The sequence below is a fragment of the Corylus avellana genome, chromosome ca2 (genome assembly GCF_901000735.1).
Source record: "Corylus avellana chromosome ca2, CavTom2PMs-1.0".
Lineage (NCBI taxonomy): Eukaryota > Viridiplantae > Streptophyta > Magnoliopsida > Fagales > Betulaceae > Corylus > Corylus avellana.
The window spans coordinates 19,105,905-19,124,831 of record NC_081542.1 but is presented as its reverse complement, the minus strand read 5'-3'; the positions used below and the strand labels follow the sequence as shown (position 1 = coordinate 19,124,831).

Sequence of the window (18,927 nt, the reverse complement as noted above, 5' to 3'; positions counted from 1 at the left end):
AAACCCTACGATTTTTAGGGTTTCTAGAGTATTCCTAAGGCTTATAAATAGACCCTTAAACGTCTAGAATATATACACTTTCCAAGGAGAAGAATTGGAGCTCTTCAAGTTCAAGTTTCGGGTTTATTATTTTCCTTTCTTTTATTTTATTTTATGAAGATATTTAACATCAAACTTATGTGTAACAAATTTATTTAGTAGGGCTAGATTGAAGCCCTAGTTATTTTTAGTTAATATTCAATATTGGCGCCTTTGTGATGATCATGTTGTGGTATTTAACTTGATTAATTCTTGCTTTCATGAATTCCTCATATGTGTGTGCCAGATCAACATATACATGTGGTATGGACTAGTTAATTAAATCAATTTGGATGACCGAGTCCTGGATTTAATAAAAGTAACAAAAGAAATCCACATTGGTTCTTGGGTTAATCAACATGGGGAACCGGGAGTAGACACCCATGCCCTTAGGTCTCATGTATTTGTCGATTTTCATAGTTTTATGTTTTCTTAAAGAACAACTTAGTAGACACCCATGCTAAATCTTTTAAGAAAGAAAAGAATTAGAGTAGACACTCATGCCTAATTCGTTGGTTAGGGAAATCAATAGCTTAAGGAGTAGACACCCATGCCCTTAGGTTGACAAACATTAGATATACAAAACATAATCAAAGCATTGGCATATTGATATATTATATAAATATAATTTGTGGTGGATATCAAAGCTCTACCTTTTTATTATTATCAACTCAAATCCAATCTTTGTTTTATTTTATTTTTGGAATCTAGTCTAAGCAAAATTGAGCAATCCTCATGGGAATGACCTTGTACTTGCACCATATACTACTATGTTGACCTCGTGCACTTGCGGGTAAAACATACAATTATCTGCATATTAATTTAGGTAGATTTTTATAACAACAATTCCTTGCAATCGAAATAGCTCCTTCCAAAAATTTGAAGTAAACACCTCGTCACGATCACTTACAATAGATTGGAGAATCCCGTGCAACTTCCCAATATTATCCACATATACTTGAGCAACAATGATCGCTGTATATGGGTGTACTAATGGGCAAAAATGAGCATATTTTGTGAGTCGGTCGACAACCACAAGAATGGTAGTTTTACCTTTTGATGATGGTAATCCTTCTCTGAAATCCATGGATATGTTTGTCCATACTTCCTCCGGTATTGCGTGTGGCTGTAATAGTCCAGGGCTTACTATTGTTTCTCCCTTTTGACGTTGACATGTCTCACATTCGGCGACAAATTGTTTGATGTCCGCTTTCATACCCTTCTAATAAAAAATACAAGTAATTCGTCTGTTAGTACGAAGGAATCCGGAATGCCGAGCACTGGGTGAGTCATGACATTCCTGTAAAATAATTGATTTGTGGGAAGAATGAGAAGCCAAAACTATTCGTTCCTTATACCGCAAGTGATCTGTGTGCCATGAGAAATGGGGAATAGTGGAAGGATCTTGCTCTAGCTTTTGAATGACTTTCTTTAATTCAGGGCCTTCTTGTTGTTCTTTTTTAATCTGATCAAGAGTAGCACATGCTGGAATAGAAATGGCAAAAACCTGTGAATGCTCCGGAATCCGTGACAAGGCATCTGTAACTAAGTTCCCTGCTCCCTTTTTGTAAACAATTTCATAATCATACCCCAATAATTTGGTAACCCATTTATGTTGTTCCATGGATGAAATTCGTTGCTCAAGAATGTACTTCAAGCTTCGATGATCAGTACGTATCTGGAAATGTTGCCTGATCAAATAAGGCCTCCATTTAGTTACTGCATGGATGATAGCCATCATCTCTTTGTCGTACACAGTCAAGCTTAAGTGCTGAGGAGACAATGCCTTACTAGTAAAAGCAATAGGTCGACATTCTTGCATTAACACTGCCCAATACCTAATCTCGACACATCACATTCAAGAACAAACATTTTGTTGAAATCTGGTAATGCAAGAACAGGAGTGGCTGTCACGGTTTGTTTGAGTCTTGCAAAGGCCTCACCTGCAACATCATGCCATCGAAATGCATCCTTCTTCAATAAGACCGTTAAAGGTGCACTAATCTTACCATAGTCCTTTACAAACTTACGATAGTACCCAGTCAACCCTAAGAACCCTTGTAAGGCTTTGATTGTTTTTGGTACGGGCCAATTGACCATTGCCTGAATTTTGGATGGATCTGCTGCCACACCATTGCGTGATACAATATGACCTAAATACTCCACTTCCGCTCTCACAAAGCTACCCTTGGACTTCTTAACAAATAATGAGTGCTCTCGTAAAATAGTAAAAACAAGTCTCAAGTGGTCCAAATGATCTTCCATAGTTGAGCTGTAAATAAGGATGTCATCAAAAAAGATTAATACAAACTTACGGAGATATGGTCGAAAAATATCATTCATCAGACTCTGAAAAGTAGACGACGCATTGGTTAATCCAAAAGGCATTACCAAAACTCATAATGGCCGTCATGAGTCCTAAAAGCTGTCTTGGGTATGTCATCCTCATGAACTCGGATCTAATGGTATCCAGAACACAAATCCAGCTTAGAAAAATGTTGGGCACCTCCTAACTCATCAAGCAGCTCATAAATGACAGGAATCGAATATTTATCTTTGACAATGATGTGATTTAATGCTCTATAGTCAACACACATTCTCCACAACCTATCCTTTCTTGACCAACAAAACAGAAGAAGAGTAAGGACTAACACTGTGTTGGATAATACCTGAATCTCGCATCTCCTTCACAATCTTCTCAATCTTGGATTTTTAAACATATGGATAACAATATGGCCGAACATTGGCTGGTGCACTTCCAGGTAAGAGAGGAATATGGTGATCATGGGTTCGCTTTGGAGGCAACGTCTTGGGCTCTGAAAATATATCTTCGAACTCCTCCAAAAGTGATTCTATCTCTGGCTTCTCTTGTTCATTGACCTCTGCCTTCGGTAGCTACCAACAGTAGTAACATTTCCTCCTCGTTTGCTGCGGAAAGTCACATTCTGCCCATTTAACATGAACTTCATAATTAACTTTGAGAAATTCCATAGTACATCTCCCAGAGGTCGTAGGCACTCAATTCCCAACACTACTTCATAATCACCCAGTGGTAATAGATAAAAATCGGCTCGCAACTCTTGATTTTGCACTAAAAGTTTTACTCTCGAGCATTTACCCTCACAAGTCAAGGTTCTTCTGTCTGCCAACTTTACCTCAAACTTATCACAGGTTTCCACCAGAAGTGAAAGTCTTTTGGCAACATCCTCATCTAAAAAATTGTTCGTACTACCTATGTCAATTAAAATTGTGACAGGTTGGCTTTTGATATATCCGCTAACCCTCATTGTTTGCAGGTTGGAGTAGCCGACTAATGCATGAACGGTAACTGCCAACAGATCATCTGTGGTTTCAGATTCTTCATTGTCGGACTCAGACTCCCCACTATTAATGTCTGAGTGTGTCGATACATCCATGGTTTCAATCATTAACAATTTTCCTTGCTTGCATTAGTGTCCTCTGTGCCACTTCTCATCACAATGCCAACAAAGCCCCTTAGCTGACCGTTGCTTCAGCTCTTCTTATGTCAACCGAGTAACGGATGGTTTTCGAGATAAATTTGGAGCACCAGTACTTCCACCAGCCATCTTGCTCATTACTCTGGTCGTTTTGCGATTTTCCTCGCTCGGCCTTTCCTCTTGTACACTTGCAATTGAAAATGCATCTGTGATTGTCCTTGGTCGTTGGGCCTTGACTTCTCGTCGTATCTCTGACCGAAGTCCCTCAATGAAAGTCCCTACCAACTACTTTTCGGACCAGCCTCGAGTTCGGTTGCAGAGGCGCTTAAAGCGACTTTGATATTCACTCACAGTAGACGTCTGTTGAATCTTCGCAAACCCTCCATCCACATTATCATATGTTGAAGGACCGAATCGAAGAAGAAGTCCCTCCACAAATTCACCCATGTTGGTTCTCCATGACAAGCCACTAACCAATCAAACCATTGTATGGCATCCCCGTCCAAGTTGATTGATGCTATCTCCACTTTTGAATCAGTAGGTGTGTGGTGATATTTGAAGAATCGCTTTGCTCTGGATACCCATCCTGATGGATCTTCATCATCCCAACACGGAAACTCCAATTTCATACGTGGAGCTCCATACTCTTGCTCCCTTCGTAATCGAGGTTCTAGTGACTCTCGATTTTTGTTTGATCTCGCGTCTTCCTCTCGTGACGATCGAACTTCTGATGACTCTCGATTTTTACCTAACTTAGAGTTCACACATCGGCTATCTATGACATCGTAGTTCTTATCAATTAAAATCATAGAAAAACTAAAGAAAAACAAAGAAAGATATGACCTCTTCGAGGGGGTCTAGCCTCCACAATTTGCTTATAGCAATTGATTGAAATTGCTATTGGATGCTTGGTCTAAAGGCACTTACATTGCTTTTTATAGAGTAGAAAATAATCCTAATCTCAATAGGAATAGAATTAATAACCCTAATCCTAGTAGGAGAAGAAATCCTAACCTAGTAAGGAAATGAATAATTATTTAATAGAGGGTTCTTAAGATAATCCGGATGTCATGGACTGCAGCTAGACTTCTTGTACTGAGAGATATGAAGAAATGGTCGAAATGGAATGATTTTCCAAGGAGAATTACTTATTTGAACGACTAGAAGGTCTCTAAAGAATCATACAAATATGGGAAAATAAAATTAGTTGAATCACCCACAAAATGCAGCCATTCCCAGTGTAATTCAAGGTAAAAGCTTCAAATTCCCCTAGTTTCTGCAATGTTTTTTGTAAGCATAGATTTTTTTTTTTTTTTGAAAGTGACTCTTTTTTTTGGATATTCTTTTATTTTGCTTTAAAGATTGGATTTTTATGTGGGTTTGCTGTTTTTGGCTTGTGGGTGTTCTTGTTTTCATTGGGTTTGCTTAATTGCTTCAGAGGGGAAGATTTAGATAGTGGGTGTTCACGTTTATGAGAAGTAGTTGGAAGAAAAGGAAAAATGAGTGACATAGTATTTGTGAAAGGAACGAAAAATAGTTGAATAAAATGCTCAAAGTGATTTTTACAGTGGAGGGAGGTGATGCTTCTCTTCTCTGGGTTTTGTAGAACTAAATGAAGTAAGAGTTTCTGATGTTTCTTTGGATTCTGAAGAACTAAATGTAGATGTTGATGTTTCTGACTTTGATTGCAGAATCTGCTGTAAGATTATTTCTTAGCCTGCGTCAAGAGTTAGTGTTCAAATAGAAGAAATAATCTTACTGCAGATTCTGCAATAAGCATCAGAAGCAGGTTTGCCAATATAATTGTTGCTATTTGTCTTCAGTATCATGAGCTTGCTTGTGCATATGATTTTACTAGTGTTTATTTTTTGTGCAACACATTGTCATGTGTACATGACAATATATGGTTGTCTTCAAACTAGAATTGGGATGCATGTCAAAAAGCATAGACCAAATATGGTGGGATGTCCGCTGAAACATAGTCATATAGTTTTTCTGGTGGGTTAACGGCATTGTGCATTTGGGAGTTCCTAAATACAGTACTATAAGGTAATAAGATGTCCATAAAAGTTTATAGGGGTTTGATGGGCATGCATGAAATGTTGGGTCTGGTACTGATATATACGATGTTATGGGATGAGAAACACAGCACGTATCTTTAATTGTAAACAAATGAACATCATTGTTTAAAAAAAATAAAAAATCAGATTTAGTGAGAGGTCCCTCGAGTTGAGATACTCTGTTAGCTGATGTTGGAGTATGATTAGAAGTACATGTTTCAATAAGTATGTCGTTGTATTAGTTATTTGTATTCTTAAACGATGAGACCTAGAGTTTGTAGTTTCTAAGTATATTTGACCTAGATTGTGCTGCTGGGAGAATATATATTAGAGACGAATTGGTATTTTTGATTTATTGTGTTTGACAGTTATGGAGTACTTTAACAAGAAAAGTTTTTTGTTATTAAGTTTTGTTGTATTATTTATAGATCTCTAATTGATGTTATGTGAGTAATTTGGTAGTATAAATAATTGGTTCTTGGATAAAATAGAATTGTAAGAAAATGTTACAATTATCTTTAATGTTAGTTCCAACCATAAATATTATTTATTCTTCAATACTCTTTACCTTTGAACAACTTTCTTTGTTTTTCCTAATTTGCTTAGTTTGCAGGCTTACTTGTTCTTTTTTGTCTCTTTCTAGCTATGTGTTTCTCTTGTATAGTCTTTGTGTACCTGGGTTGCGCTTTCAATTTTTAATGATAGTGCGATTACTTGTAAAAACAAATATCAATTCTTAGTGGGCGTATGTCTTGCTTTTGGCTTAAGGCGTGACAATTAGTCCAAATTCTTTTCTAACTGTGACGATATCATTAATTAGGTGAAGATCAGAGAGGAAACCATGACAGAAACCATTGTGACCCTTGTGATCAACGAGCTTGTTCAATTGATCACTCATGAATCAAAACTGTTAAGAGGTGTCCACCGAGAAGTTGTGAATATTAGAGATGAACTAGAGAGCATCCAATTTTTCGTCAAGGATGCAGATAAAAGAGACCTCCAAGATGGTGTCAAAACGCGGGTAAACCAACTGAGAGAAGCAGCTTATCATATAGAAGACGTAATAGATGAATACATTTTTCACATGACACACTGCTGTCATCGGTAAGGTTTTATTGCTTCCCTCCATAAAATTGGTCGCTCATTGAAAAAACTAAAACCACATCATGACATAGCTAGCAAGATTCAAGATATCAAAATATCAGTTCGTGAAATCAAGGAACGAAGTGAAAGATATGGTTTTAATTCCTCAGAGCAAGGATCAAGTAGCAGTGCAACCAGTGTTACATGGCATAACCCTCGAGTGGGTTCACTTTTCATTGAGGAAGATGAAGTTGTGGGCATTGAGTCTGCGAGGGATGAACTCGTAAGCTGGATGGTTTGGGGAGAATCTAAACTCTCGGTGCTATCAGTGGTAGGAATGGGCGGAATCGGTAAGACAACTCTTGCTAAGAAAGTATATGAGAATGAATTAGTGAAAGGTCATTTTGATTGCCGTGTTTGGATCACTGTGTCTCAGTCATACAATGTGCAGAAGATACTCATGTCCATGTCAAAACAAATCTACCAGGCAAAAGAAAGGCAAATAGACTTGACAGATGAGATCATACTAATTAGCCAGCTGAGGAAATGTTTACAACAAAAGAGGTATGTTGTGGTCTTTGACGATGTTTGGAAGACAGAATTTTGGGAAATTGTGAAACATGCTTTACCATGCAATGATAGAGGCAGTAGGATTATCATCACAACACGCAGTGATCTCATTGGTGTATCTTGTAAAGAATCATTATCTGATCAGGTTCACAAGCTACAACCTCTGTCTCAAGACAAGGCTTGGGAATTGTTTTGTAGAAAGGCATTCCTGTCTAAGTTTCAGGGGTGTTGTCCCCGAGAGTTGGTGAGGCTGTGTTGTGCAAAAATATACCTAAATTAATAGGTAAATAATTGTACGTTTTACCTGCAAGTGCACAAGGTCAACATGGTGAGGCTGTGTTGTGCAAAAATATACCTAAATTAATAGGTAAATAATTGTACGTTTTACCTGCAAGTGCACAAGGTCAACATGGTAGTATAAGGTGCAAGTACAGGATCATTCTCACGAGGATTGCTGAATTTATGTTTAAAAATAGATTCCTTAAGCAAAAGCAAAATAAAAGTTGATTGTTGATGTGATGATGACAAAGGGTAGGGCTTTGATATCCACCACTAATTATATTAAACTAGTATATCAATATGTCAATGCTTTGATCAAGTTATGCATATTTAATGTTTGCCAACCTAAGGGCATGGGTGTATACCCCTTAAGCTATTGATTTCCCTAAGCAACGAGTTAGGCATGGGTGTATACTCTAACTATTTTCTTTCCTAAAGGATTTAACATGGTATATACTAAGTTGTTCTTTAGAAAAGCATATTTTCTATGAAAATCGACAAACACACAGGGCCTAAGGCATGGGCGTATACTCCTAGTTCCCTATGTTGATTAACCCAAGAATCGCGGTGTGGATTCTTTTGTTACTTAAGTTAAACCCAGGACTCGGTCATCCAAATTGATCTAACTAACAAGTCCATACCACATGCACATATTGATCAGGCACACACATATGAGGAATTCATGCAAGCAGGTATTAATCAAGTTAAATAGCACAACATGATCATCACAAGGCGCAAATATTAAAATATTAATTTAACATAACTAGGGCTTTAATCTAGCCCTACTAAATAAATTAGCTACACATAGAGTTGATGTTAAACATCTTCATAAAATAAATGAAATGAAATGAAAGAATAAACCCGAGACTTGACTTGAGAGCTCCTATTCTTCTCCCTTCTCCAAGCCTGTCTATTCTAAAGGCTTAGGAGTCTATTTATAGGCTTTAGAAGTCCTTGAAAAAGTAGTAAACCCTAGGGTTTTCGTAGGGTTTCAATCCTATTACAATTTGGAGTTTGAAAAACCCTAATATGGAAATAGGGACATTATAGTCGCCACTTGGGATGCCTCCTGCGCACAGGTGCGCTTGATCGCAGCCCGTGTGCGCTCGATCACAGGTCTGCGATTGATCCTTCTTTTGGCCTGCGCTCGATCGCTCCTAGCCTAGTTCGTGCAGCATCTTCTTTGGTATTGCGCTCGATTGCAGGTACCCTGCGATTGATCACAGTACCAGGGAGCTCTGTTGTGCAAAAATCTACCTAAATTAATAGGTAAATAATTGTACGTTTTAACTCGCAAATGCACAAGATCAAAACAATAGTATAGTGCAGCAAGTACGAGGTCGAACCCACGGAGATTGTGATTTTATTTAGAATTAATTAAAAATATCAAATTGTCACAGATTTGATATTAAGAAAAATAAAAAGATATAAAGATAAAGTAAAGGTAAAGGCAGGGCTTTGATATCCACCACTAATTATGCTCAATTAATATAATAATATGTCAATGATCCAATCATATTATGAATACCTAATGTTTGCCAACCTAAGGGCATGAGTGTATACTCCTTAAGCTGTTGATTTCCCTAAGTAACGAGTTAGGCATGGGTGTATACTCTAACTTTTTTCTTTTCTAAAGGATTTAGCATGGTGTATACTAAGTTGTTCTTTAGAAAAACATATATTCTATGGAAATCGACAAACAAACGAAGCCTAGGGCATGGGTGTATACTCCCGGTTCCCCATGTTGATTAACCCAAGAATCACGGTGTGGATTCTTTTGTCACTTATGTTAAACCCAGGACTCGGTCATCAAAATTGATCTAACTAACTAGTCCATACCACATGCATATAATGGCCAATTACATATATATGAGGAATTCCTAAAAATAGGAATTAATCAAGTTAAGCAACACAATATGATTATCACAAAGGCGCCAATATTGTAATATTAAATAAACATAATTAGGGCTTCAATCTAGCCCTCCTTAAGAGTTAATTACACATAATGAAAATAAAACTAAAAAGATAAAGGAAAGAAAGAACCGAAAGGTAGCCTCCAATTCCTCTCCCCAAAGTTGTGCCTCTTCAAAGGATTTAAGGATTTTAGGATGATCTAAATTGTGAGGCTTAGGGGTCTATTTATAGGGCTTAAGAGAGTCTTAGAAGCCCTAGTAATCCTAGGAAATTCGGAGTTTTAAGTCCAAGTCCAATTAGAATAGAGAAAACCCAAATCCAAATCGGACTAGAATTCGCCCAGAATTACGGTCCTGATTTGAGACGTGATTTTGGTCTTGTGTTGCTCCGAATTGGGAAAATGATATTTCACAATGATTTGTAGCCCTTTGAGTTAGCTTTCCAATGGAGCTTGAATCACCTCAATCGGATATCTGAGCTGAAAGTTATGGTCAACATACCGAGACATGTTCAGAATCCAATTTTGCATCCAATCCGATTTGACTTTAATGTGAGAAATTCCGAATTAATCATTTCCTTTATTTGATTAAACTTTAACCATGATTGGCTAAGCTTAACCATATCTTCTAGGTCTTCCCAATTTGCTCTTTAAGCTTGGAATTTGTCCACAAACGCTTCTTTTCTTCCAAAAGCCTATAAAACACAAGAAAATACAAAAAGGAAGTAAATGGCCTAATTAACCAAAACCAAAGGATTAAAACATGCAAGTTAAAGGCTGGAAATATGAATATTTTACCACTTATCACACCCCCAAACTTACATATTGCTAGTCCCTTAGCAATACAAAACTAAAAACAGGAATGAAAAATAGAAAACAAAAGATAAATCCATCTTTCGTGGGATGTACGATTGCATTTAGCGTATGCAACAAGCTTTTTAAACCCCTAGGAATTCCCTAGTGGACGAGTGACGTCTCGTGAGGGTTTTCCAGAAATGTTACTCACAAAGATCATGCAAGAGTTCATGTTATTCCAAAAATTAAAGCATCACTTCAAAACCATGATTCTCATTCATTAGCAAGCTTAAAAAGATAAACTCCATCTTCACAATGAATTATAATTTTAAAATTTAATTACTTACAAAAGATATGCTACGACATCACAAGTTTGAAAATAGGGTAAAGTGAACTAGCACATAAATATGAAGCTTCCAATTGTTTCTAATGTGTAATGTCTCAATATCTCTAAGTTTATTGAAATCCCTATTAGAATGAACAACAATGGCATATTTTTCTCTTCTTTTTTTTTTTTTTCGTTAGGTTGTGCAATGCTTGATTCCCTTAAGCTTTCTAATTGACCCATGTAACGAGTGTTAAGTCAATGACTCCCAAACCAGATGGTTTTAGGGCATTAGGTGTAGAGACACCCCTCGGACTTACTAACTCGAGTCAAAAACGCTACGAAACCAAACTAACCATGACATTAACCAAATCAAAATTCTTCACCTTTTGACGTGAACACTCAATGCTTTGAGGCAAGAAGTCCAGTTACTCAGTGAAAAGCTTATTAATTTACTGGACCCTTCCGATAGACTTCTCAACCGTAGATTTATCAAAGGAATAACTAAAACTCTAAGAGATTCAATTTAACGCTCACCATATATGATCTCTCTTAGCACAACCTCCGCCGAACTCTCTGGGGGCGAAAATTTGTGCCTCTCTTTTATATTGATATATATATATATCAGTACATCTGTTGTACCAAATACCAATCTAAATTAATAGGTAAATACTTGGTACGTTTTACTCCCAAGTGCACAAGATCAAACGATAGTATAGTAGACAAATATGAGATCATTCCCACGAGGATTGGTAAATTATGTTTAGAAGTAATTTCCTATTTAATTAAACATATAAAATTCAATTGTCACAATTGAATTTAATGTAAAGAAATAAAATAAAAGATCAACTAAAACTAAAGAGGATTAAGATTTTGATATCCACCACTAATCAGACTAATTAAGATAACAATATGCCAATGCACTAAGTATACCGGTATATCTAATGTTTGCCAACTTAAGGGTATGTGTATCTACTCCTTAAGCTATTGATTTTCCTAAGCAACGAATTAGGCATGGATGTCTACTCTAATTCTTTTATTTCTTAAAGGATTTAGCATGGGTGTCTACTAAATTGTTCTTTAAGAAAGTATAAATCTGTGGAAATCGATAAACACATGAGGCCTAGGGCATGGGTGTCTACTCCCAGTTCCCCATGTTGATTAACCTAAGAACCCGATGTGGATTTCTTTTGTTACTCTTATTAAATCCAAGACTCAATCATCCAAATTGATTTAATTAAATAGTTCATACCACATACATATGTTGATCAGGCAAACGCATATGAGGAATATAAGATAATAGGAATTAATCAAGTTAAATATACCAAAATATAATTGTAGCAAAGGTGCCAATATTGCAATCATAAAAAGACATGATTAGGGCTTCAATCGATCCCTAATTAAAATATAAACTACATAATAAAAATAAAAGGTGGAAGAGAAGAAAAACTTAAACTCCTCTTGATTAGCTTTCAGTTCCTTTCCAGAGCTTGTGCCTCTTTCTCCACACTTATTCCTAGAAGCTAAGAGGTCTATTTATAGGCTTTTCGAAGTCCTTGACACAATAGTAAACCTAGAAAATTCGTAGGGTTTTATTCCTATTACAAGTGGGACTTGGAAAACCCTAATATGGAAGGAAATGGAGTCTAGTCGCCTTTGATGTGTCTCCAGCGCATGAGTGCGCTCGATCGCAACCTGTGTGCGCTTGATCGCATGTCTGCGATCGAGACTCTTCTATGTGTGCACAATTGCACGTGGCTGCACTCGCTGCTAGTCTTCTTTGGTAGTGCGCTCGAACGCAGGTGCCTTGCGCTCGATCCCATTGTCAGGAACTCCAACTTTTCCCAATTTATCTCTTTGAGCCTAAATCTTCCAAATTTACTTCATTCTCTTCCAAAAGCCTACAAAAGCAAGGAAAACACACAAAAGAACTAAAATAACACAAATTAACAACACTTAAGGAATTAACACACATAAGTTTAAGGGCTAAAATATGAATATTTTGGCACTTAACAACATCAAACCCTAAACCTAGGCCCACTAAAAACATGTTTTTGGGCATAATTGGTACGGGGTCTCCGGACAGGGCCTTGCAGAGCAAAAATATGCTTCCTGGAAAGCCTGTCCGGACAGCCTAGCACCCTGTCCGGACATGGCCTGCAGTGGGGAGAAAACAGCATTTTGGAAATGTTGTTCAGCCTTGATCAACATCTCCGATCGATGGGCGTTTGTGGTCCGATTGAGCTGAAATTTTGCAGGGACATTCATGACACATGAATCTAAATTATGAACGGTGGAGATTTGATTCTGAACATTCTATATCAGTGTTTGAGCCCATGGACGGTAACCTCTGCATTTTGGAACTGAATTAAGTCAACACAAGAACTAACAGAGGTGTTTTTGTGTTTCATGTTGAGATGTCATTCTTTTATTGGAAGGCACAAAGAATTTTGTAGTTTATGACGGTCTTTATAGAAGTTATTTCCTTTTCTTTCGGGTCTCTACCACCTCAAAGCACAAACCAAACGGAATCTTGACCTTGTTTAGCTGACCCTTTTTTCCTTGTTTGGCGGCCTACTAAATAATGGACCAGACTTTTGGTTGGTCAGAGGAAAAGAGGAGGTTGTATGCTTAATTTGCTTTTGAAGAATATGATAGACCAGAAAAATACTGCGTACTATTCTTCAAAGTTAGCCTCTTCCAAATCTCAAAAGAGTTGGCAAACATTAAATTGTTTGCGTGTATCCTGGTTCAATTTTCTTGTGAGCTGATTAGTCAAAGAGTAATTCGGATGTTCTCACTCGACACTGCAGCTAGACTTCTCGTACTGCGAGGTATTAAGAAATGGTCAAAAGGGTATGAGTTTCCAAGGAGAATTACTTATTGAACAGAAATTTCTTCCTGTAAAGCATCATACGAATATGGAAAAGAAAACTAGTTGAGCCAATAGAAGGCAAATCAGAAGCATATATAATACTCTTATCTGTGGTTAAGATGGTTATGTAAAGCGAAGACCCCTGTTTTTGTGCCTATAACTTTTCCATACTTTTAACTGAAACTGAAGCTAATTTCTCCATCGTTTGGGCTACCACACAAGTTAAAAACAGCAGTCATCTCACCACCCGCAAGCTACCTTCCTCTGGCAACATTTTTGTCAAACTCAATGCAGCATACCAAACGTAATTCAAGGTAAAAGCTTCAAATTCCTCTAGTTTCTGCAACGTTCTTTTGAGCATAGATTTTTTTTTTTTTGGGTGTCTTGAGCGTGACTCTTCTTTTTGGCATCCTTTTCTTTTGCTTTAAAGATTGGATTTTTATGTGGGTTTTCTGTTTTTGGGTTGTGGGTATTCTTGGTTTCGTTGGGTTTGCTTAAGAGGGGAAGATTTAGATTGTTTGTGTTTGAGTTTATGAGAAGTAGTTGGAAGAAGGAAATATGAATGACATAATATTGGTGAATAAAAGAACGAAAAATAGTTGAATAAAATAGTCAAAGTGATTCTTACAATAGGGGGAAGTGATACTTCTCTGGGCTTCGTAGAACTAAATGGAGTAGGATTTTCTGATGTTTCTTTGTTGCAGAATCTGCTGCAAGATTATTTCTTCTATTTGAACGCTTAACTCTTGACGCAGGCTAGCTAAGAAGCAGGTTTGACAATATGGTTGTCTTCGCCTTAGAATTGGTATGCTTGTCAAAAAGCAGAGACCAAATGTGTGACCGCTGAAACATGGTCATGTAGTTTATAGGGGTTTGATGGGCATGTATGAAATGCTGGGTCTCGTACTGAACTATATGATGGTTATGGGATGAGAAATACAGAACTTATCGTTAATTGTAAACAAATAAACATTATTTATGCGAATGTATCTAAGACATTATTAGCAGGTTAGCAGAAGAAATTGAGGTACTGATCAAGCATTCAGAGTGGTCATTATTGGCTTGTGTGCTTTTGTTAGGGGTGGTAAAGGATAGGGAAGCATTTGACAGCTATGTATGTGCACTAATGGGGTGTTTGGAAGAATTTGGAGGAAATTTCAATGCTGTCATGTCTTAGTTTGGAGTAATTTTAAAAGTCACTCTTGTGTCTTCAAAAAATGAGGTGGTTTTTAAATTTACAAATTGATCAAAATTCAATAGTGATCAATCACAATCGCAATGGTGATTTTAGATGTCACATCAATCTTGAAAATACACAAGAGAGACTTTTAGTATTACTCCTTAGTTTAAGGCCTGCCAAGTTTAGTTTGGTTGTAGAAATGAGGTTGAGGCTTTATGAATTAGGGCATATTTATTGTTATGTTATTATTGTTACTTATAGTATTGGTTTTTCTTATTTTAAATTTAGTTTATTAGAATAAATAGTAGTTTTTCAAGCTTTTATCAGTTGTTATAAATAGTTTTGAGCACAAGTAAGTTGTTACAACTTTTGGAAGGCAACTTGGTTTGGTAGCAAGCGAGGTATGCTGCTTAGCTAATGGAATTTGAAAAATATCATTTTTCTTGTTTAAATGCGATTCTTGAACCATGTTCATGAAAGTAAAATTATTTTTATATTGCTGGACATTTTCTTTTACTTGTTCGTTGAGAAAATTACATGCACTTGGTAAATGCATTAGTTTATATTACTAATGGTTGTGAGGAATGATTGACATTTTCTAATCCTATTATCTATGCTTCTTACTCAGCATTAGCCCCCATTCTTAATTTGATTGTTTGTTTTTATTTCTTATTTTTTTAATTTCAGAATTAGCAGGAGGTTCCTCGAGTTGAGATAGTTAGTTAACTGATTGTTGGAGTATGGTTAGATGTAGAGGTTTCAATAAGTATGTCGTTGTATTTGTTAGAGTTGGAGTTTGTAGTTTATAAGTACATTGGACTCAAACTATGCTGCGGGGAGAATATATCTCAGAGAAGAATTGGGATTTTTGAGTTATTGTGTTTGGCAGTTATGGAGTACTTTAACTAGAAAATTTATTTTGTTATTAAGTTTTGTTGCGTTATTTATAGATCTCTAATTGACCTTTTTTTAAGTAATTTGGTAGTGCAAATACATAGTTCTTGGATGAAATAGAATTTAATTTGGTAGTGCAAATACTTGGTTATTGGATGAAATAGAATTGTAAGAAAATGTTTCAGTTAGGTTTAATATCAATTCTTAGAATAAATAGTCTTTGTTATTCAATACTCCTTACCTTTGAACATTTCCATTTGTCTTTCTCAATTTGCTTAGTTTTTAGTTTTTAGTTTTTTAGTTTCTTTTGTTTTTTTTTTTTGTTTTTTTGTTTTTTCTCATTTCAGCTTGGTATTTCTCTTGTATATTCCTGTGTATTTGAGTTACGCTTTCACTTTTTAATGATATTTTTATTTTTTATAAAATACAAAAACAGTTCTTAGTAAGTGTCATGTCCTGCTATGCGCTTGGGATGGGTTAGTTAGCCCAAATTCTTTTCTAACTGTGACAATATCATTCACTAGGTGAAGATCAAAGAGGAAACCATGACAGAAACCGTTGTGATCCTTGTCATCAATGAGCTAGTTCAGTTGATCTCTCATGAATCAAAATTGCTAAGGGGTGTCCACCGAGATGTTGTGGACATTAGAGATGAACTTGAGAGCGTCCAATGTTTCCTCAAAGATGCAGATAAAGGAGACCTCCAAGATGGCGTCAAAACATGGGTGAAACAAGTGAGAGAAGTAGCCTATCATATAGAAGACGTAATAGATGAATATGTTCTTCACATGGCACAACATCGTCATCAGCAAAGTCTTATTGGTCTTCTCCATAAAATTGGCCGCATATTCAAAAAACTAAAACCACGTCATGACATAGCTACCAAGATTCACGATATCAAAATATCAATCCGTGAAATCAAAGAAAGAAGTGAAAGATATGGTTTTCGTTTCGTAGAGCAAGGATCAAGTAGCAGTGAATCCAATGTTTCATGGCATGACCCTAGAGTGGGTTCACTTTTCATTAAGGAAGATGAAGTTGTGGGCATTGAGTCTACGAGGGATGAGCTCGTAAGCTTGTTGGTGGGTGGAGCATCTAAACGCTCTGTGATTTCAATTGTAGGCATGGGCGGAGTTGGTAAGACAACTCTTGCTAAGAAAGTATATGAGAATGAATTAGTGAAAGGACATTTTGACTGTCATGTTTGGATCACAGTGTCTCAATCAAACAATGTCCAGAAGATACTCATGTCCATGATAAAGCAAGTCTACCATGAAAATGAAATGACTCCAAGGAAAATAGACATGATAGACGAGATCACACTAATTAGCCAACTCAGGAAATATTTACAGCAAAAGAAATATATTGTGGTTTTTGATGATGTGTGGAAGATAGAGTTTTGGGAAATTGTGAAACATGCTTTACCATGCAATGACAGAGGCAACAGGATTATGATCACAACACGTAGTGATCTCATTGGTGTTTCTTGTAAAGAATCTTTATTCGATCAGGTCCACAAGCTACAACCTCTGTCTCAAGACAAGGCTTGGGAATTGTTTTGTAGAAAGGCATTCCAGTCCGAGTTTCAGAGGTGTTGCCCCAAAGAGTTGGTGAAACTGTCGATGGACATTGTCAAAAAATGTGAAGGCTTGCCACTTCCAATTGTTGCCATAGGTGGTCTTCTGTCAACAAAGGAAAAGGTGCCATTTGAATGGAAAAAGTTGCATAATAGCCTCAGTTCTGAGCTTGAATGTAATCCACACCTTACAAATGTAACAAAAATTCTCTCTCTTAGTTATCATGATCTTCCATGCTACCTAAAGTCTTGCTACTTGTACTTCGGCATTTTTCCAGAGGACTACTCAATCACAGGTGCAAGATTACTTCGACTATGGGTAGCTGAGGGCTTTATAAAGGGAAAGAAGGGAAAATCATTGGAAGATGTGGCAGAAGAATACTTGAAGGAGCTCAACCACAGAAACTTGGTTCAAGTTTCATTTGGGGAGCTTGATAATGAGATGTATAGAAAGTATAGAATCCATGATCTGTTACATGAAACCATCCTATCGAAGGCTAGAGAGTTGAATTTCGCTCAAGTTTTGGAAGTGGGTGATACCACTTCCCATGGTATAAGTCGGTGCCTATCCATCCACGATGCTAGAGAAGATTTTTTTGAGACAAGTGAGTACTCTCGGGTTCGTTCTATTTTTCTCTTCAACATTAATGAAATGCCCAATTCTTTCATAGTTAAATTGTTCAAAAAGTTCAAGCTTTTGAAAGTGTTAGATTTTGAAGATGCTCCTATTGATTATCTTCCTCAAGAAGTGGGTAATTTATTCCATTTGAAGTACTTAAGTTTGAGGAGAACAAAAGTGAAGATACTTCCAAAGTCAGTGGGTAGGCTACATAATCTGCAGACACTAAATGTCGCGGAAACCGCAGTGCGTGAGCTACCAATTGAGATATTTAGGCTTTATAAGCTGAGACAGATTTTGGCTCATTCTCATGACTTGGAAATTAAAAGTACCTTTTATTCATTGCGAGGCGTAAAAGTACATGAAAGGGTTGGATGTTTAAAGGACTTGCAGGCCCTAACACTTGTTGAGGCAAATCATCATGGGGTTGTTTTATTTGAAGAGCTCGGAAAGTTACATCAATTGAGGATGTTGGGCATTTCAAATATGACTGCAAAACGTGGGAGGGCTCTCTGTACCTCCGTAGAAAATATGGTCCACCTTGAAATTTTGATTGTAGGCTCAATCAATGAAGATGAGTTTATAGACTTACAATCAATTTCATCACCACCTCCATTTTTAAAGCATATCGCTCTAAGGGGGCGATTGGAGAAGTTGCCCAACTGGATTTCAGAGCTTCAGAATCTAGTCACACTAGTCTTACTTTTCTCGTCATTAGAGGAAGATCCACTGCCGTTTGTCCAGGCTTTGCCTAATCTAATTAACCTTACCCTCAATCATGCATATAATGCGGAGCAGCTGCATTTTGAGGATGGCGGTTTTCGAAAACTCAAGAAGCTCACACTTAGAGAGTTGAAAAACTTAAAGATAGTGGAAATAGGCATAGGATCATTGCCTGTTCTTGAGCAACTAGAGATTGGGCCATGCCCACGAATGAAGGAGGTACCCTATGGAATCCAGCACCTGGGAAGCCTAAAGATTCTCGACTTCTATGAAATGCAAGGAGAATTTGTGCTACGGATGCAACCAAATGGAGGGGAAGATTATTGGAAAGTCAAGACGGCAAGTACTATACGTTTCAGGTATAGGATTAAAGGAGAAAGATATCAAATATATAAGCTCGGTGACTCAGACTTGTTGGAGCGATTGAAAGGGTGAGACTTGAAGAATCAAACTACCATGTAGTTTTAGTGATAGACAAGGTATGTGCCTCTAAGCCACAA

General features: G+C 37.0%; 1 protein-coding gene across 1 annotated transcript; it reads left to right on the top strand.

Moving 5' to 3' along the window:
- Window positions 1-6,437: 6,437 nt before the first annotated feature.
- LOC132169246 (disease resistance protein RPM1-like) lies at window positions 6,438-18,862 on the top strand. Its single transcript, XM_059580311.1, has 3 exons — window positions 6,438-6,603; window positions 6,706-7,394; window positions 16,034-18,862. Exons 1-3 carry the CDS (start codon window positions 6,438-6,440, stop codon window positions 18,860-18,862), a joined length of 3,684 nt encoding a protein of 1,227 aa, XP_059436294.1.
- The last annotated feature ends 65 nt before the right edge of the window (window positions 18,863-18,927 follow it).

Coding starts and splice junctions, on each gene's coding strand:
- LOC132169246 (XM_059580311.1), top strand. CDS start 6,438: ATGACAGAAACCATTGTGACCCTTGTGATCAACGAGCTTGTTCAATTG. Junction 6,604..6,705: donor TAAAAGAGACCTCCAAGATG/GTGTCAAAACGC, acceptor GTCATCGGTAAG/GTTTTATTGCTTCCCTCCAT. Junction 7,395..16,033: donor AAGAATCATTATCTGATCAG/GTTCACAAGCTA, acceptor ATCATTCACTAG/GTGAAGATCAAAGAGGAAAC.